The sequence below is a fragment of the Gymnoscopelus microlampas genome, assembly GCF_963454915.1.
Source record: "Gymnoscopelus microlampas genome assembly, chromosome: 23".
Lineage (NCBI taxonomy): Eukaryota > Metazoa > Chordata > Actinopteri > Myctophiformes > Myctophidae > Gymnoscopelus > Gymnoscopelus microlampas.
This window is the reverse complement of record NC_139960.1, coordinates 16,981,490-17,003,321: the sequence shown is the minus strand read 5'-3', so window position 1 is coordinate 17,003,321 and position 21,832 is coordinate 16,981,490. Positions and strand designations below refer to the sequence as shown.

The following is a 21,832-nucleotide window of genomic DNA, read 5'->3' as shown; positions in this document are numbered from 1 at the left end:
TACAAGCTCACAAAGTGCTGTGGATGTGACGCGTTGTGGGCTTGTAGGTCTGCTATTTTCAGCATGCAACGCTGCCTTCCGACGGAGCTTATATTAGGCTTTACAGGTCCATTTCTTTTATGTATATAGTTAAAAGTATGAAGTTGCCGATTTTACTGTGTACCTCCACACATCACCTGCCTACAGTACTACAGCCTACAGACCTGCCTCCTGGCATCACAATAAAGAATTTCAACACATACATACATAACAACAAACCAAATATGTGGACGATATGTGTATGTTGGACGGTATATGTATGTTCAATGTTCATATTACTGGTGACAGTACGCCTATATTTATATGTATTAGTCCAAGTGCAGATTGAAGAAGACTTTAAATATTCCAGCTACCATATTATCGTCTTCTATAATAAATTACAACTGTCTATGAAATGTAGTGCTACAATATATTGGGAGAGAACTTTGAAGTACTTATTCAAGGGCACAGAACATTAACACTGATTTATAACGTCCTTGTAACTTTCAGTAAAATCTATCGTTTTCGCTTGAACAGCAACATTTCCTTAGAGAAAAAGTGGCCTCACTGAAACAAAAGTAGTTATGATTCAAAACCATTTAAGTTAAGGGAAAACACTTGTAGTTTTTGTGACAAGGCAATAACACAACAATAAATAGAACTACAGTATCACATCGGAAAGTGTATTATTTACCAACTCAACGGCCCCAAGGTGTGTGACAAGCTGATCTGATGACGGCCAGTATGTTCTTGAGAATAAAAGCTTTTAGTTTTTTAATGGAGTTAGGTAGCCTGGGATCCAGACTGCTCCGCTACGGTCGGCGGCTTCTGATTGTTTTTTAAGTGGGGCGGGACTAGTGTTGTCCAATGTAAAACTCGAGTCACTTCCTGACTTGCCTACGTAATTGAAATACGAGTCAAATAGGAGGCTGGCCAGACTGATAAGCGAAGTGAGAAAAAAAGAATCAGCCGAACGTAGTGAATCAGGCTAGATCCTAGGCTAGGAGCTAAGGACATATCTTCCTGGGGCATCATTTGGGAATGGCAATTAACACCACCTAGAGATGTATTTAACCTCAAATTCTGTTTGTTTTTTTAATTGCCTATTTTCTCCACCCTATTTTGGACATGTGATTACAATTTAGGTGAACATTTTCAGTTATTTATTATTTGTGAAAAGATGAGGAAAATTGCAGATCTACCAGCTTGTAGAAAGGCTATTTACGCCACCCTCTAGTAATCTAGAAATTATACTTTAAATAAGCTGGGTGACAGTGCTTATCTGATGGTGGCCACCGGGGGCTGAAACATCATGTTCTTGAGAAGAAAAGAGGTCACTTTCTCTCTCTGAGAGAAAGTGATGATAGGACCTTAACCCTTCAAGACCGGGAACGCATCTGTGACTTTCTTTGGATATTCTTTGGCTATTTTTTGAAAAATAGTGAAAATTTCTGCAAATCTTTGAATATGTATACTGTATATATATATTTTAAGGCCAACATTTTTAACTCTGTTACAACTTCTGAGGCTCCCTGCAACAAAATATTTTGAGATGGGGGTCCACATCTGTAGAATCCCCAGAAGCAAAGATTTGAGTTACAAATGTTCGCTTTAGAAATATATACATTCAAAGATTTGCACAAAATGTTCACGATTTTTCCAAAAGATTGCAGATCTACAAGCTCATAGCACGGCACTCAGTGCTGCACTATGAGCTTGTAGATCTTCTATTTTTAGAATAGCCAAAGAAATAAAAAAATGACACAGATGCCAGGCCAGGAGAGGAGCCATTATTCACACACAGCCGTATTGATCTCCAAAGTGGCTCTCAAATTGCTTTTAACCTGAAAATGGATGACTTGAGTTCCATTTCAACAAGCGCATTTAATTAAGATGTACTTTATTCAAGCATGTTATAAATAATGTGTATATATTGTTGCTGTCGGGCAGAAACCTCTTATCTCCATATTCTAACTTTTTGTGTTTTTTTTTGTAAATTAACGCCCTACTTGGGGCTACAGCATCACACAAAAGCACCAAAAGTAGCAGATCTACAAGCTTGAAATGCATCGCTTTGCGGCGCGTTTCGAGCTTGTAGATCTGCTACTTTTGCTAGTTTTGGACATATGAGGTTTCCACTCAACAGAGACGTTATGTGATTTGAGTGAGGTTCATTTTTTCAGAGGCGATCCAAGTGGTTCCCAAACGGTGAGCTGGTCGAGGCAACATGCCGTGATGCGACGCTTTGTTGTAAGCTTATAAGTCTGATACTTTCGCTATTTTTGGTCAATCTATGAAATGGGGCTCAAGTGGTTAAACTTTGTATTTTGGCATTAGTAAATAAAATAAAACGTTTACAGAGTGATGAGTGATGATGACATGTGTTATAAAATATATTTTTGCATGGATATGAATACAGGTGTGCCTTAATCCATTAAGACCGGGAAAGCATCTGTGTCATTTTTAGATTTAAAAAATCTTGAAAATGTGTGCAAATGTTTGAATACATACATTTTTAACTCAAATCTTTGCTTCTGGGGGGTCCCTGGAACAACATATTTTGAGATGGGGATCCGCAGCCAAATACATATCATTTTGGGGGCCCTTGACATGAAAAACTTTGAGAACCACTGATTATAGCAACATACGATTTAAGACATTTGTCGTCGGCCTCAGGTTTTAATATTTATCTGTGGAACCGAACCAAACTAAATGTGATGTCCCCAGTTCAAATATGATTATTTTGCACGGACCCCATTTCAAATATGACTATTTTGGGGGGTCGTGGCCTGAAAAGGTTGAGAAGCACAGTTCTACAATAAACACATCTACTGTGCGTGAGAGTGCTCAAACCCCAACGAAAATGTGTTTGGACAGCTAATGCCCCCCCCTCCCTCCCCCGGCCATTTGACATTTTAGGCAGCATGGCACAAAGGAGGAGCAAGGTTTCTGAAGGCTCACAGACACGAGGTGTAAACACGAGAGGGAAGTACACACTGCTTGAAACCTCTGTCATATACCTACGCAATACGCATATAAAAATAGATCCTTCACTCTGAGATCCATCACAGCCATATAATCATATTACATGGCCTTAGGGTGAAAAACCACGGTAATGTTAACTCTAATATGGGTGTTTGAATTGCAGGATCCTTTATGTGTTGTAATTAGGTCATGAACCAGGCCCTGGGAATGTCTGTATCATTTTAGGAGCACAGAGGTGTAAATGCCGGGGGCAGGGATGCCATCAAATAAAACAATGATTTTAAGTCCACGGAAATAATGCATTTAATTTAAGGGTTAAGGATGATTTAATGCAGCACTATGTAACTATTTTTTTATGAATAAAATGTAATTTGTCAAATCTGTATGGTAGAGTATGTTAATACAATATAACTTATACAATTGGGGTGGTTGTGTTTTGACTCCATGCTCTTCTATTGAGACATTTAGATCGTGTCAAAGGTCATATCTCACCTACAGTATAGACACAGGATCTGACACGAATTCTGACCTGATGGTCAAGATTCAATTTCTCCCTTGAGCAAGTAGGCAGGCCCTATTAGCTCAATGGTAAAAATGACAGCACTTGCTCAGGAAACCGGGTTCAAATCCGGGGTAGAAGAGAAGTTATATAGTGCAGCTATAATGTATAACACATAGTACATTATAACTACCAGTGGAAAAATAATAATTGGTAATGCATTGGCAAATTACCAATATTTGTACAAACTCACATCGGTCTCAATATTTGTCACATTCAGCCCTACTAATCCACGATTTTAAGTAGGGATGCAACATGTGTATTTTGACGGTACCATTGCAGTCTGATGAGGAAAAACTGTGGTTTCACGATTATTGTGAGTTGATTTAACACTATGGATGTATAGAATAAAATGAGCATTCGCACATTAGAGGTTTTATTGTATTTTCCCCACAAAATGAATTGTTTGATTGGACTTGCAGTAATGACTTTAGTCGATTCAATTTTTAAAGCCATTTAAGATATGGTATTTCGTAATTATTTTTAATTAATAATGTAAGATTAAGATGAACTTTACTGATGATTAATATGGGTAATAAACTTGAATGTTTTCATTACAGTCATCCATCAAGTTTTTTTAAATTCAATTTTAATCATCTATTTCACGCACACACGTGCATGCGTGCGTGCGCTTGCTTGCTTGCGAGTGTTGTAGACGAGTTAAACTCTTGTGTATTTTCTGAACTTCACGGGTGTGTATGAAGGTGAGCAAGTAAATAGAAGTTGTGTATGTTTTGCATATTGGAGAGACCCTTTTTTTGTCTTTTGGGGGCGGAGGGGATATAAAGTCACGTTTTTGTTTGTTTCACTTAACTGAGCCAGTAACGTTACACAGACAATCTCTCTCTCTGTCTCACGTTTCCCTTTCTCTCTCACTGTCAACAACGTCACTTAGAATCTCGACCACACACACACTTGTGCTTAAAAAGCTTATCGACAGGAAAACAATGCAGAGGAGAATAATGGTGAAATCAACAGAGGCAGTACGGGCGGGGTGTCAAGGACATTGTGGCCGCAGGGCATTTAATTTTTCGACTGGCGTACGGCCAAACTGAGGGGCAACGACAGCCATTAACCATCGTGGATGTCGTGAAAGTCATGCCCTTGTCATGACATTGAATTAGAGCACGTCTACACCAGTGTTGGGCAAGTTATGTGCACTTTTTAGACTGATGCAAAGTTTTGACTGAATCAGTAATATGTAACAATATTACCATTTTGGCATCCTCCTATAATTTGAGTAACCTCTGTCTGTAGTGGTGAGTGAAGCTACCCGGTTTTCCTCAGTGGCTGGAGCAATTGCTCTGATTTTGCACACAGCCATTGACCATTACCATCTGAACTTAACTGTGAAGCCCGTTTTTGAGGTGGGGTGGGGCGGCACGACGGGACGCGCGAGGGGGAGAAACCGCGCGACAGGAAGTGCAATAACCCCAAGTTTGCAACTACTTTCGTCTGCGCCCTTCACCGGGTATGGTCTAGTTAGTAATAATTTACACTACTCGACTCATTAGTGGGGAAAGTAATACTATTACTGTAACATATTTCTAAGTAACACATTACTGCCCAGCACTGACATTCACATTCACTAATCCATAAACAAATATGGATTTTTTAATTTTAATTATTAATGGCGTAATTGGAGGGAGCTGGGTGAGGGGGGGGTATTGCATTGACATATTGACTTTACATTAACCACTTGAACCCTAGCATTCATATTCAGAGGAGAACTTCAGCCGGTCTCCTAAAAAGGCGGCCGCCCACTTCACGCAGATACAGGAAGTAAACCGGAGATGGCATGTCTTTTCTTTTTTTTGTCTTGGTGGCAACGCACCAACCACTCCGCATACCCTTCTTCCCATGGACATTTTTTTGACGTGACTGAAATGAGTAATGTAAACAGAGATAGATGCATCCCTTCCGGATGATAATCGCAATGCTTCAGGGTAGTGTAGTTCAGCTTGCTCTCTCGCTACAGCACAAAATGCTTAGTTCTCCCGAGAGGGATGATGGCATTGTGAGAGCCAACAGGTCAAATGAGCATTAAATTTAACAGCTTGCTGGTTAATGTGTTATCTGTGTAAATTATGTGCACCCTCACACACACACACACACACACACACACACACACACACACACACACACACACACACACACACACGCACACGCACACGCACACAACATAAATTGTAAATAATGGGTCTGTAATGTGATATTGAGCGAGGTTCAAAGATGACTGCTCTCTCGCTGGAGCCGGTGAATGATAATTATAGTCTATATAAGCCAGGTTCCTGTTGGATTAATAGATAGATAGATATACTGTATAAGCCTCTCAGCCTGAGGTGTTTTTCTGGACTACAACCTGTTGAGTAAAAGTACAAAGGTATTGGTATCAAAATGTACTAAATAGCAGATATACAAGCTCACAACGCGTTGCGATGCTACATGTGAGCTTATAGATCTGCTATTTTCAAATAACCTAGGTATAAAATAGGGCTAAAGTGGCTAAAGTAACTAGTAATTAAAGTTTTCAAATAATTGTAGTGGAGTAAAAGTACAATATTTGCCTTAAAAAGTATAGATAATTGGAAATACTCCAGTAAAGTGAAAGTACCTCAAAATTGTACTTAAGTACAGTACTTGAGTAAAAGTACAGTACTACAGTTACTTTACACCACTGAGGCCCACAACGTTTTGCCCAGCCACACCCATTCTCTCATTCTTTCATACGACCTGCCGCAGCTTCACGCAACTAATGCTAAAGAGGTCTAACAATATGGCCAGCGATATGGTTAACCAACACTCTCTCACTCCCCAAACGGCCTATCGTGACTCCATGGGACCAAAGTCCAGTGGTCCAGTGGGACAAATGTGACCAAAGTTCCAGTCAGCGTGGAAGTGCCTGGGACGGCACCAAATGACTGGAAGGGCCCCCCCTTCCAGTCATTTGGTGCCGTCCCAGGCACTTCCACGCTCCAGGAATGCAGAAGTGGCGTTCTCAAACCAAAGGGGTCCGCAAAAAAACACATTGCCTGCGAAGAACTCATATATGTGTCCTTTAAAAAGAAAAAGAAATAATGATGCTTTCACTGCCTGATGACCTCAGACCCGGAATTGACATCATTAAAAAAAATAAAAGCTCATTTACTTTTACTTTTACTACATTTAATCGCTTTATCTCCGTTCCTCTTGCTTTACTGCAAAAACAAGCCTCATTGAAATGGCCGCAGCTATGCAATGGATTACGACAAGCGAATATATATATATTTTCCTATACTACGACAGCCCCGTGCATGTAATGAGCCAGTCTCCGTGGGGATGGCGGTCACGGAGAATATTCCCTGAATTTTCAAAGGTACAGCAAAATCGCTCGTTTTGCGAGCGAAGGGGACGAATTGACTTGGCAGTCAATGTGTTAAAACGACGGGGGTGCGGCGTCTAAAGAGCCACTAGAAGCACTGCAGAGCGAGCCGTCAGGTGATCGAGTCACCGTGCAGAGTGTTGTGAAGTCCGCTTCAGCCGACTCAGCGCCGTTTGAGTTAACGTTGGGACAGAATGGTAACTCATATCACTCCTAGTCAACATGTGGTATAACGTTGGACGTTTGGTCCAATCCGTCCCAAGAAATCACCCGTTTGCCGTCTTGGGAGTGAGAATGCCTTGGGCCAACGATAAGCAGGTGCTATATTATGTCTAAAGACGTGGCTATAGCCCTATCCTTTAACCTGACACTATAGAACACACTGACTTACCGTCTCTCACAGAGAAACTTACCTCCACTGCGTTGGGTCCACCTCTGTCATCTGCATTCTGGTTTCCTGTACGAGGAAATAAACCATGAGGAGGAGAACGTTAAGCTGGTGGCTACATGTTGTTGTATCACTTCATGACAAACACGCACACGCACACACACGCACACGCGCACACGCACACGCACACGCACACACACACACACACACACACACACACACACACACACACACACACACACACACACACAACCCCACCCTACCTGACGGGGAGCCCTGTTTGCCTCGCAGCTCCAACTGCGTGCTGTTGTTTTTCGTGGGGTGCAACTTGGCCCCTTGCTGCTTCTCCAACTCCCCTGCAGGAGGAGAGACACGACAGCAATCATCATCATCATAATCATCATCATCATCATCATCATCACACATCATCATCACTCAGGGACAGAGAAATACACTGGACGGACATGGAATGAGATGGGGAGGACGATGACAGATGGACGGTTAAATCATAATCATCAGATAAACATAGTTAAAAAAACATCACCCAGATAGCATAATCACTGTCTGTCTGTCTGTCTGTCCGTCCGTCTGTCCGTCTGTCCGTCTGTCCGTCTGTCTGTCTGCCTGCCTGCCTGTCTGTCTGTCTGTCTGTCTGCCTGCCTGCCTGCCTGTCTGTCTGTCTGCCTGCCTGCCTGTCTGTCTGTCTGTCTGCAGTGGTGGAAAGTACATTTACTTAAGTACTGTACTTAAGTACAATTTTGAGGCATTTTACTTTTACAAACTTAAACAATTTCCAATACTTTTACTTGTACTCCACTACATCTCAGAGGCAAATATTGTACTTTTACTCCACTACAATTATTTGAAAACTTTAGTTACTAGTTACTTTGAAGATTTTGATTATTGATAAAAAAACATACATTAACCACTTCAGCCCTATATATATTTCGGCCATTTGAAAATAGCCGAACTACAAGCTCACAATAAGTCGCGATGCGACGTATTGTGAGCTTGTAGATCTGCTATTTTCAAAAGACATTTATACATTTGAAAACTTGAAATGGGACATTCTGTATAATGATTACTTTTACTTTTGGTACTTTAAGTATATTTTGATGCCAATACTTTTGTACTTTTACTCAAGTACATTTAGAAATCCGGACTTTTACTACAGAGTATTTCTATATTGCAGTATTGATACTTTTACTTAAAGGAGGAGTTCACCCAAAAAATGACTTATTTTCTATCAATTGCATACCCCATGAAGCCTTCAATTCAGGGATTTATTTTGTTTTTGTCGCATTCCTAAGCTAATAATTTGATTCCCGTCTCCTACCGGCTAATGTATCCGGTAGGAGACACAAAGTAGATAATTTGTGTCTCCTACCGGAAATACACCCGGTCATCAAATTATTGGCTTAGGAATGCGACAAAAACAAAAATAAATCCCTGAATTGAAGGCTTCATGGGGTGTGCAATTGATAGAAAATAAGTCATTTTTTGGGTGAACCCCTCCTTTAAGTAAAACAATGTAGTAGCCCACTTTTTCCACCACTGTCTGTCTGTCTGTCTGTCTGTCTCACGCTGTCTCTGTGTGTATCTCTTGCATATTGCACTGATTGTAATGGACGCTTCATTTGTTTTGGGGAGGGAGTGAGGACATTGCAACCTTGTGTTGTTGTTGTTGTTATGTTTAACTTCTGCCTAGTGCAGGATAGTTGTACAGGTGTATACTATTGTATAGTGTTGTTGTGTAATGACGGTGATTTTTATTGCTTTATCTTGCCTTTGTATTGCTGTGTACGACAGAACTTTCCTTACTCTGTACCTGTAACTGCTATGCTGCCTCTGGGCGACTGAAATTCCCCCACGGGATCAATAAAAGGTATCTATCTATTTATTTACCTATCTCTGTCTGTCTCTCTCTCACCGTCTTTCACCCCCTCTCTCTCTCTCTCTCTCTCTCTCTCTCCCACTCACAGTCCTCTAAGCACACACACCACCACCACTCCCCCCGTCTCCCTATAATTATGCTCCAGTCTTGATGGTAATTGTGTGACATTTCCAATCACAGTCATCAAAGTGTTGTCCTGTCCCCCCATCATCACCTGCATTCTAATGACCCTGCAGCAGCACTCCCATCAGCACCCAAGAACACCTTAAAGAGACACTTCTTCTTTTCTGTTCATAACTTTATTTTTCTATCGTTTTTACTGCAGTAGTTCTCAAACCTTTCCGTAACATCACTACACGATGTGAGCTAGTATATCTACTATTTTCATGTCACTAAAAACTAAGCTTCAGACCTCCCAAAACAAACCCAAAAACAAACTGATTCAATTATACACCCCATGAAGCCTTGAATTCATTCATGGCGATTTTTTAGTTTTTGTCGCATTCCTAAGCCAATAATTTGATGACCAGGAGACTCAATGGAGACTGTTTGAGCCTCCTACCGGAGACTCAGCCAGTCATCAAATTATTGGCTTAAGAATGCGACAAAAAACTAAAAAATCTCCATGAATTCAAGACTCCATGGGGTGTATAATTGATAGAACAAAAGTCATTTTGGGGATGAACTATCACTTTAATACCATGACCCTTCTAATTCCAACACACTTTGCTAGCTTGGAATGGCTCAGGGTAGAAGACAGGGTTAAACAATTAAAAATGGGATTGGTATTTAAGATAGTGAAAGGGGCAGTGCCCTCAATACCCTCATACCTGACTAACTACTTCTCCAAAGTGAGTGACACCCAAAGCTACAATACTAGAGGGAGCGACCATGATCTGGTAGCACCCAAATATAGAACAACTGGCCGGGATCGAACTGGGAACCTCGCGGTTCCCATCCGGCCCCGCTCTACCGGCCACTCTACCCTTGAGCCACTGCCGCCCGCTTGTTACTATGGCAACCGCCACACTAACCACAACAGCTGGGCTCAGCTCTGATACAATATTGAGTCATGTGTAATGATGGTGCTTCCGTCATGTCAGGAAAGCATGGAGGGGTCCAAAAACTACAACAGAATAAATTTGGCAGAGAAATTCCCTACGTCCATTGTTTCAATCACCAACTCCACCTTGTGGTTGTCCATGCACTGTCAGCAGAGAGGGCAACTGGAGATTTCTTTGATGTCTGTGGCATGCTGTTTAATTTCTTCAGAAAGCCCACTGTTGCCGTTCACTACAAAGGTGATACCCTGAAACGTCTACTGGATCAGCGCTGGACAGGCATCTGGCTACACAGTCTCAGTGATCCTTAAAAACATGGAGGATATCTCTGCAGTACTGTCGGAGGTAAACAGCACGGTTCAGAGGTTAGAGTGGAGGCAGTTGGACTTCTTCAGCCGTGTAAGAACCGAACTTTGTGTTTATTGGGCATGCAGTGCAGAAGATATTAATGCTGCTGGAAGCACCAAACAAACATCTACAAGCTGAGGGAATGGAGTAAAACGTGTGCGCAGTGCAACAGATTGTGTTTGTGAGCTGAGATGTGACACTGCATTTTCTGAGTTATGGAATACAGCCACCAACTACAACAAAGACGTACCCTGAACAGGAACCTTGAACACTACAAGGACAAAACGACATCAACACAGAGACAAAGGTGAAAAGACTCTACCGTGCCATTGATGCCGTTCTGGGAGAGATAGTCACGTGTGACAGAGATAGTACACTGTCACACGTGAATTCCTCCTGTCAGAAATTAAAGAAGCACCAGAAGAGAAATGGACCATTCAGAAAGTACTGTCAAAACACTACAAAACGCTTGAATCAATGCCCATTATATTACTAGCACTCCGGGTCAGTGACCCTGATGTTTGTGAGAATGTGAGAATTATTTCTCAACTCTAAAGTGTCTTTACCGACCGTAGACGCACCATGCTACATACGAGGGAGGCAAGACTTGTACAGCTGGCTTTTGAAAAGGACTTGACCATGAAATGCAGAGCTGAATGGAAGGACGCTGTTCTGTGGAAGTTCCACACAGGTTCCACACAGGTGCCTTCAGCTCTTCTAATGGTGAGTGAAAAAAATTAATGAAACATACACGTAGGTCTCTTATATTTTATTTGATAATTATGCACTAGCAAAATGCATTAGCCTAATTTGTTGCTGTTGTTGCTCTCTGTCAGGGTTGAACTGTCCCGTTAAAATTGGCCGAGCTCTGAGAGGACCTGTCCATGGTCCTGGAAAAATGCCGCACCTAGCAGTGAAGTAGACTTTTTCCCCCTCTTTTCCTCCCGCCGTGGAGATGGCGACATTATAATGCTCAACATAATTGTATTTGTTGCTGTTGGTGCGATCGTGTTTCCACAGTACGTGTTGCTTTTTTCTGTACAGCTATTGTTTTGACAAGGTGTCAACTGAACTACTACAGTACTAAGTTAATGAAAACCTAGCTAATTATAGTGTTATGTGCACAATAAGTCTATCTATAGTATGTGATGTCATTAAGTGAAGGCCTGTTATGTGCACAGTACCTTTTTTTTTTACCCCCCGCCGTGGAGAAGGCGAATTGTATTTGTTGTTGTTGGTGCGTATATGTAGCCTACTTGTAGCCTTTTTCAATGCACTTTCATTGTGTTGTTTGTTGTATAGGTGAGCATTTGCTATATATAGGGGTGTTGAATAATAAAGTGCCCCCTTTGGAAAAATGAAGGCCCCCCTGCTGATTATTGCCTGGAGCCGGTACTGTATGGGGGTTTTGGGAAACACTGGAATAGATTGATTTAACATCATCTAAAATGTTCCTCATTATCTATATGTTCAGAGAAGAAACATCCGGTTCACTGTGAGTCACACTTCTTCTCTGAGAAGGAAACGATACAGGCATAAACGTGACAGCCGCAGGCTTATTTTATTTATCGTCTGCTAACAATATCAAACACTTGGGAGGGAAAAGGGAGAGACGTCTCTGTGTTTGTGCGTGTGTGTGTGCGTCTGTGCGTGTGTGCGTGTGTGTGTGTGTGTGTGTGTGCGTTTGTGCGTTTGTGCGTTTGTGCGTGTGTGTGTGTGTGTGTGTGTGTGTGTGTGTGTGTGTGTGTGTGTGTGTGCGCGTGTGTGCGTTTGTGCGTGTGTGTGTGTGTGTGTGTGTGTGTGTGTGTGTGTGTGTGTGTGTGTGTGTGTGTGTGTGTGTGTGTGTGTGTGTATGCGTGTCCGTGCGAGCGTGCGTGTGCTCGCTGCACACATTTCGTAAACATTCACTCATCAATGTGTCCTCAGGTACGATGAGCTCAGTTCCTGTGTAATCTACGTGGATATTCTTCAAATATAATATGACCCACAGGGTTCTTCTCATGTTAACTGCTGTCATGTTGTAGTTGTATTTAATGCGTGAAATGCGTGTTTGTGTCAGTGTTCATTTTGTCGACTAAATCTAGGACGAAAAATGTTGAAATGTCGACTACCTTTTTAGAAAACTAAACAAAAAATAAAAAAGAACTAAGCTATGATGACTAAAACTCGTAAATTGCTACAGACGGAATCTCCATCTGCGGAAGATTGGCTTCAAGTAGTCTCTGAGATTTGTGACATGGAGAGGATGACTGCTAACTTGAGGATGAAGAAAGAGATATTTGAGAACAAATGGGGGAAATGGATTGATTATGAGCGACAAGAGATCTAGGGAATAGGATAGTTATTTCAAATAAATACCTGTGTTTGGTCTTGACACGATACTTAACCCATGACATACATGTACTGTATATACACGACGCATGACTTCTTAGATATATATATATATATATATATATTTTTTTTTTTGACGATCTAGGGAGAAGGTACTATGGGCCCCATTCTCGGTCAATTTGCCCGCCCCTAACTATCGTTAAATACGGAAAATGGAGCTGCGCGGCCCCAATATGTTATTCTAGCACCTGCTGGCACCTGCGCTACCCGTCCCCCATTATGTCGACGCCGTTAGTTGCGCGTGGAGGTGTGGCCGTGGGCGTTGTTGTTGCTATATCCCCCACATTGCCATTCTGCAGACACACATGGGTACGGCTTTGGGGGGGGGGGATAGTGCATTCTAAAAGCACCCGCCCGTTTCTGAAACCACCCGCCAAGTGCACACAGACACTGTAATGGCTTTGTGCGTTGGACCATGAGCCCTGTTGCCATGCAGCCTTGGCGATAAATAAGCAACCGCAGGTCTATGAAAACAAAAAGAAGCAACTATAAGGCCACATGAGCACTTCAAAGTACTAACTAGAGCTTTCATATCCCCTAAATATTTTAGCCCGGCTCAACTAATAGTTGACAAATTAGACCCAGCCCAGCCCCAGTCATTTTTCTAAAGAAGCTTAATTGCTGCATTAAATCTTGGTAATTCGTTAAGAACAGGAGTCATTCCACCCTATATAAGTGCTATATAAATATATACACTGCCCCATAACCATTTTAAGAATGATATTCGGTTATTATACGAAATATACTTTTAATTGAGATATTTTCTTTTTTTCCATATTGCTGTCATGTCTTAATAAAATCATGCTTTCAGCAAGCAAAATAAGCAGTACAAAACAGTTCGGATTACTTTGTTTGATGGGAAACAAGGAGTTTTTCGTTGCCACTGTCGCAAAAATTGCTTGTTCAGGGTGGGATTGTCGGGTCTCTTCTCTACATGTAAAGTGTCTTGAGACAACTTGTTGTGATTTGACACTATAATAAAATTGAATTGAATTGAATTGACATCCAATGTTACCTCGTACTGCCCGCTGCCTGCTCTTGTCATTTGAAGAAATAATCAAATTTGTCTGAAGATCCATTCTATATGTCATGTTGGTTTAAACTTTAAAGAGTGCCGTGCAGTGACAGAAAACAGCTGGCTGATTGATTGATTTGGCCTACTTTTGAGCTTCTGCCCTGATGATTAATTATTTGGCAACAGCTGTGTAAGAGTATAACTATTTTAAATGGCTTTCATATACTCTTGGAAAGCCGTTGCTTTCCAAGCTACGCTACAAATGAATTAATATATGAATTTATTTGGATGAAAAAAAAAACGTCGACCCGGCCCAGCCGGTGCCGACGGGTCGGGTCGGGTCCCGTTGGGTTTGGGCTAAAATCTTAAGCACTTAGGCTACATTTTTTTTTTTTTTTTTAAGATTTGTTTGTGGTAGATTTTTATTATTTTTCATTGAAGAGGGACAGGGAAAGTAGTCTGACAGGAAGAATGGGGAGAGAGATGGGGGGAAGACATGCAGGAAAGGCCGACGGGAACGGGACGCGAACCCGCGGCACACTGCTATTAAGGATTTTCAACCAGGGTGCCTAGACCGCGACGCCATGGTCTAGGCCTAGGCTACATTTTTTATAAGATAATCGGATCATCTAGTGTGATTTTCATTTTGGCTGCTGTCTCGTTAAACCCATGCTGCGGGTGAATATTATATTATATATTATATCTATATATATACATTTCTAAACCCAAAACCCCCCCAAAAAAAACCTGCCACTGTGTGGGACTAAACACAAAAACAACATATCAATGTCACTAACAAGACACGCCACAACGTGCAGAATTACTACGCGCAGTCTGTAGGCCACTTCATACTGCTCAGCACACATCTGCCCCCTCGCAGCATAATTAATTGCGGCCAACACAAACTCACAACATTACAGTCGGCCATGTTGTTCCTTAGCGTCATCGCCGACCACCGCCCAACGAGACCCAAGTGAGGTCAGACAACACACTCCATATTTGGGCATAGCTCCATTGGGAACATCTCCTATTATGGCTTTATATCATAGAGGTATAATATAACTAGAGGGCGGATTGCCCCGCCCCCAGCTATCATTTCAATGAATGTGCTCAGTGGCGTTTTGAAGCACCCGGAAGACTGCCGGAAGTAGAATTATTGAGTCGATTTTGACCACACGTAGAGTTATGAGCATGCGCAGTAGTGTCATTTTTGCGTTCTACGGCAGCCCGTGTGTCAAGGATTGAACGCGAGATATTTATGAAATTCACTGGAGATGCCTATGTATATGTAAATGCATATGTATTTATGTATAATATGTTTACATATTTATATCTATATATATAAATATATATCAGTATGTTTTGCTCGCGCATGTATTTCTCCCGCCTGCAGTTCCAGCTTTGGCCACTGGGGTGGCGGCTTCAAGATTTCTCAGCGGCTCTGGGGGCTTGCTTTATATAACCGCCCAACGAGACCCAAGTGAGGTCAGACAACACACTCCATATTTGGGCATAGCTCCATTGGGAACATCTCCTATTATGGCTTTATATATTATAGAGACCAACAAACACAAAGCACCGCGCAGCGGCTAGGGGGGAGGGGCGCGCAGCGCCCCGACCCTCTAGTATATTATATTATTATTATTATATTCCCCACGTAAACGCTACGTTCATGTTTACTGTTAAAGGTTCTCAATCTTTTCAGGCCATCGACCCCCCAAAATAACCATATTTGAACTGGGGACCCCCCCATTTTGTTTGACTCGGTTCCACAGATAAATATTGTGAAAATAGCCGATCTACAAGCTCTCAACGGTGGACGTGTTGAGAGCTTGTAGATCTGCTATTTTCAAATATTTTAGTACTTTTACTTTTGATACTTTAAGTACATTTTGATGCCAATACTTTTGTACTTTTACTCAAGTAAATTTTGAATTCTGGACTTTTACTTGTAACAGAGTATTTCTATATTGCAGTATCGGTACTTTTACTTAAGTAAAGAATTTGAGTTCTTTTTCCACCACTGCATCCAACATACAGAGCACACTGCTATAGCACCGGTTTAAAAAAAAGAAAAAAGACGCACCGACATTCCATAGGCTAAATCAATGCATTTTGTCATCGCATCGCACACTGCTCTACACACTCACACAGACACAAGCACGCAGAGATTTAGCTATTTTATGGATAGATATAGGCTATTAGATGTCATTAATTTATTTACCGCAATATTTCACCCGCGGTTTATCCGATATTAATTAGTAATTATATTTGATTGACCCGAACCCACCCAAACCGCAGCAATGTGTCTGGGTTTGAGAGGCTATGATTGATGTAAACTTAAAGTGTAGCTCTGTTCGGGATTACTGAACAAAGGTGGATGATGAAAGATAACGGGGACAATATGGATGTATAAGTTAACTTTAACTGCGTCACTTCAGAGGAAACTATGGAGCAACTTCACACCCCTGTTTACACACCCCTGGAATCCATTAGAATGGTGGAAATAGAACAATAACAGCCAAAGTGAGTACAGACCTTTCCTAAAACTGTCCCATTTATTATACCCATGTGCTACTGTATGTCAGTGTACCACCGCCCAGCCCTGTGGTCGACCAGCTGGAGGTCCATGGGTGCCTGTAGGAGCGTTGTGGCAACATGATGTATTTAATTATTTGGGAGCAGCCGGTGTGTACCAATAGTATAAATATTTTAAATGGCTTTAAGTTTCATAATACTATTCCGGATCTGACTAATATGACACGCTTATTGTTAACACAATAGGCTACAAATTAATATAAAAATGTATTTGGATAAATAAAATAAAAAAGAAAGAAAACAAGCCCAATGTGGCTTATAATAATCAGACCAGGCAACAGTGCAGAGGGGGAGATAGGCTAGAGCATATATTGGATCGGGGAAGACGGCTAGCGCAGTCTTCTCTTAAAGGCAATGGCTTCTGGCACGGTGATTGGTTTTATCATTGTAACGCCCAAACCACACCTATGCATAATGTAACGGGTAGCGCAGGTGTTTTGCGTGGGTGGGGGGGGGGGGGGGGGGGAGTACCACAGAATACCAAATTTTGCGGGGCAACGCCTCTTGCCTAGTCCGCAATCCGTAACTAGCGGTTTGTTCAAAGTTCACTGAGAATAGGGGCCTATGTGTGAGATAATATAAATTAAACTGGTTGTTGTAAGAATTGAACGAGCTAAAACCTTTTGAACAAAAAATATACCGCTTTCATGTACTATCGCTTATTAACATTGAACAGCACTTGTGCCTTCCTTCTATTCTATTTTATTTTATTATTATATAAGATGATGCTTGACAGCATATGTTATGTCTATTGTTTGTCTTTTGTTGTATGTGTTTTGTTCATGAAAAATAAATACAATTTCAGTGAAAAAAAAAAAAGCTATTATGACTAAAACTATGACTAAATGTACGGACCATTTGTCAACAAATAAAAACTAGACTAAAATGTATAGGAGAAGTGGACTAGTGGAGAGGAGATCTAGTAGAACTAAGACAAGCCATTTTTGATCGAGGGTGTCACGAAAATAGCTGATCTACAAGCTAACAATATGCGTTGCAGTATAAATATAAAGTATGAATCAAGCATTACGACGTCACGCCATCACGGCCCGCCAACATAAACTTTAGTTGACTAAATCAACTAGATTTAGTCGACTAAATGATAATTCTAATGATAAACTAAAACGAGACTAAAAGTTAAACATTTCAGATGACTAATATAAAACTAAATGGAATTCTATTCAAAAGACTATGACTAAAACTACATCACCAATTGCTGTCAAAATCAACACTGGTGTCTGTGTGCGAGCGCTAGCCCTAACCTTGAAGCAGTAATTCACCCAAAACATTACTTATTTTCTATCAATTACACACCCCATGAAGCCTTGAATTAATTTTTATTTTTTGCCACATTCCTAAGCCAATAATTTCATGACCGGCGGAAAGATGCTAATGTCTCCAGTAGGAGACAAATTATTGGTTTAGGAATGCGACAAAAACTAAAAAATCTTCATGAATTCAAGGTTTCGTGGGGTGTACTGTAATAACAAATATAACTACTCCTTTAACTTTAAAGTCAACTCATCACGGAAGCCTGGGTGATTTCAGGACCCAAGATACCCAAGATTCAGGACCAAAGATACACACACACACACACAAGGCGTACGTACAGCATCTATAAACAAGAGATGAATCCTGAAGAATCACACACGGTGCACTTCCACCTACAGCTGTTCACTCACAGCGTGAAGCTGTAAGGCTCCCAGGAGCCTCAGACAGACAGAGATTACTGGCCTGGTGTGAAACCTAATGAGGTGGTGACCTTAACGAGCTTCTTACAGTGCACTGGAGAACCTTTAGTACAGGAGCAATATACTCTTAAAGTTCACTTGGTAGACATAAAGAACTGAACAGGGGAATACTCTGTCTGCAAGCACAATCGTGCACACACGGGACGCACGCACGCACACACACACACCAAAGGAAAGTATTTCAAAGTCATTTCAGCATATTCTTTCTTTATCGCAGACATACCACCTCCAGACCGCTTTAGGAAGGAGAAGCCCGTGAAATTGTTTCAACATGCAGCAGCACTGCACTGGTTAGACCTTCAGATAGAGCTATAGGGTTGACCACCCATGTTGCGGAACACTCACAAAGTGGAACATTTGTCCCGCGACTCCGCGAGCCACATGAACTGAGCAATGTCCCACATTTCAATGATCACTGTTAGAGAGAGAGAGAGAGAGAGAGAGAGAGAGAGAGAGAGAGAGAGAGAGAGAGAGAGAGAGAGAGAGAGAGAGAGAGAGAGAGAGAGAGAGAGAGAGAGAGAGAGAGAGAGAGAGAGAGAGAGAGAAACATACAGAATGCTCAGCTATCGACACCCAATACAAGTTCAAATACTGAATCAAGTACACTTAAACCCTTGAACGGTGTCCCTTAGTGCTCTATACTGGGTCCCACTACCATTTGCCTCTACATCAAAACTTTTGGTCCAAAAATAGCTGATCTACAAGTTCACAGTGCGTTTTGTTGTGTTGTGGTGAATTGTGTGAGCTCGTAGAGCTGCCACTTTCGCCAAATGTTCACCCCATAGTTGGTGCGTTCTGTGGAGCGCACCAATCCAGTTAGACTCTATGCCTGGTTTTCAAATTGAAATATCTGAGTTGTTTGGATTGGATTTTTTTTTTCTTTCTTTGTTTTTGCCTATAGGGCCACCACCTCCTTTTTTTGTGTAGAAACAGGAACTCGGTTTGGCTCCTCTCCTTTCTTAGTCCACGTCCTAATGGGTGCTTCTGTGTTTATTCCTCACTTAGAACAACATTACTTGTTTTTAAGGCAGTGGTGCTGACAGATTCTGCTGTTAACAATCTGTTTTGAGAGATTAGGATTGTGGTAGTAGACAGACACCCACCCACCCATTTGATCCACCGAAAAGGTAAAAACTAGACTTTCACAGCTATTTACTATCTTGGCCTCTGGAAAACCTTAAAGAGGCTTTTCTCTCCTTGTCTGTTTGTTGAACTGTTAAATCTCTGCTGTGGTGCACAGGGACTTTTCCCCCTCTTGGAGGGTTTAGGAGATATGCTGGTACTGTAGGAACCATGGAGGTTAATGCAACCTGGATTACACTGATAACCACGGCAGATGCCTCCCAGGCACATGCTTTGATGCACACACACACACACCCGCCTACGTGCCCACGTGCATGCTCTGGTGCACGCACATCCATATCGCTGTTGTCGGGGCAGAAACCTCTTATCTCCATATTCTAACTTTTTGTGTTATTTTCGTAAATGTTGATCATACTTACCGCGTCACACGAAAGCAGCAAAAGTAGCAGATCCACAAGGTCGGAACGCAAGCTTGTAGATCTGCTACTTTTGAATTTGAATCCTGAAAAGTAACTGTTTTGGACATAGGAGCTTTCCATCTGACAATATGCAGGCAGCGATGCACAAACACACACACGTACGCACGCACACACTCCCTGAGTAGAGAGAGCCTAAACAAATCTCTGATCTAAAAGTCTTTAGATCAGTTATCTGCCCGTGTTGTTTGATGTTAGTAGCTACGGTATTTGGAGCGTCAATAATCAGGTTGACAACGTATCAGTTTTGATGTCAGGAAAATGATGGTGATAGCACTTACTGAAGAGTATGTTACAGTATGTTTTCTACCGTATGTAAAACACATAGTGAACACAACACATACAAACTGTGTCAACCTGTACGTACACACTGTGTCAACCTGTACGTTCACACAGACATCTAGTATGTGTTCTAAATGACAGACCCGAACCCATAATGCACTTGTGAAATTTTGGATGGAGATCCCATTGGTTCCGAGATATGTTATGATAGATATGTTATCATAACATCCATAGTATCACGGACAGTATACATCTGCTGCTATGATCACGCACCTTTATATCTTACCTCAGGTACTACAGTATGTGTAAATATGTAGATAATGTGTTTGTTGTCGATAGAACATTGCACAAAAACTAAATTCACCCACCTTTTTTACACCTGTGATGTGACAATAAAGCTGATTCTGATTCAAATCTCCTCTAGGTCGCAAAGCTTTACATCTTTTAATTATTTTTTGTTGTTGCTGGGGGGGGGGTGAACACACACACACACACACACACACACACACACACACACACACACACACACACACACACACACACACACACACAAGAGGCACTCACACTCGATGCGTATCTGCTCCATCTCCGACACCTCAGCGATGGACTCCTTCAGGTCCTCGATGAACTTGAGCAGCTCCTCAGCGCTCTGGGCGCAGAAGTTCAGCACCTGCTTCTTGTCCGAGCCGAACGGTGACAGAATGGAAATGCCATGGGGGTAGTCTGAAGAAAAGACCAAACAGAGAGAGAGAGAAAATGGGTAGGAAGAGCTAAAACGTGTACTTCTAATGGTTCGGGTTTCAGTTGTAAATATGACTGGGTATTGTGAATAGTATCGTCATTTCTTTTTAGTACTAAAGCCTCACACTTATGCCACACCGCCGATCCACAGGGGCGCTGTGGCCCCTTCTGTTGTGTCTGACATCAGTGCATGTTGAATGGTTTCGGTTGTGTAAACACGAGCCAGGTAAATGAGGTCATAGGTAAACCAAGAACCTATCATGAGTCTATAAAGTATAATATATGAAAAAATAAATCTGTACATTGAAACTATACACACTATATGATGCCAGGTCGACAATGAACCTGGCATCTGTCTACGTGCTTTCTAAATAACCTTTTACTTTGCATTAGACTGCAAGGTCGTCAAGACGCTACGGCTAGTAAGTGCTACGGCTAAGGTGGAGTCTGAAGAGGTGCTAACTGCAATGGGGAGTTCGTTCCACATGTGGAGCGTGTCTGACATCAGTGCATGTTGACAATCAATTCTCCATATATGTGCATTTGGTTTATGCAGTGACTGACATCAATATGTTGCTCTGTATGTGTCAAAGCTGTAAGGTGACCTGTGCCAGTGTCCTTTACAATTTCTAGGCTTGTCCGTTCATAAGTCGGGGGGAAGTAACTGTGTAGATGAAGATACTGAGTGAATGGAAAACTACTGAAAACCTTCAAAAGGTTTGATTCAGACATTAAACACAAACATGTCCATGAGAGCATATCGTCGCTGTCAGGCAGAAACCTTGTATCTCCATATACAGTATTTAATCTCTTTATGTTTTTCTTTCTTCTCGCTCCATAAATGAATGCTATTGATGCCAACAATTGTATACCTTGTCATA

General features: G+C 41.6%; 1 protein-coding gene across 1 annotated transcript in view; it reads right to left on the bottom strand.

The window, feature by feature from the left end:
• The window catches only part of iqsec3a (IQ motif and Sec7 domain ArfGEF 3a), a 70,599-nt gene that overhangs the window by 894 nt on the left and 47,873 nt on the right, over positions 1–21,832 (bottom strand). Inside the window, exons 8-10 of the mRNA XM_084049354.1 lie at positions 20,775–20,933; positions 7,575–7,667; positions 7,337–7,380 (exon numbers count right to left, since the gene is read on the bottom strand). Of these exons, the coding sequence (XP_083905480.1) occupies positions 7,337–7,380; positions 7,575–7,667; positions 20,775–20,933 (296 nt within the window). The remainder of the gene's footprint in view (positions 1–7,336; positions 7,381–7,574; positions 7,668–20,774; positions 20,934–21,832) is intronic.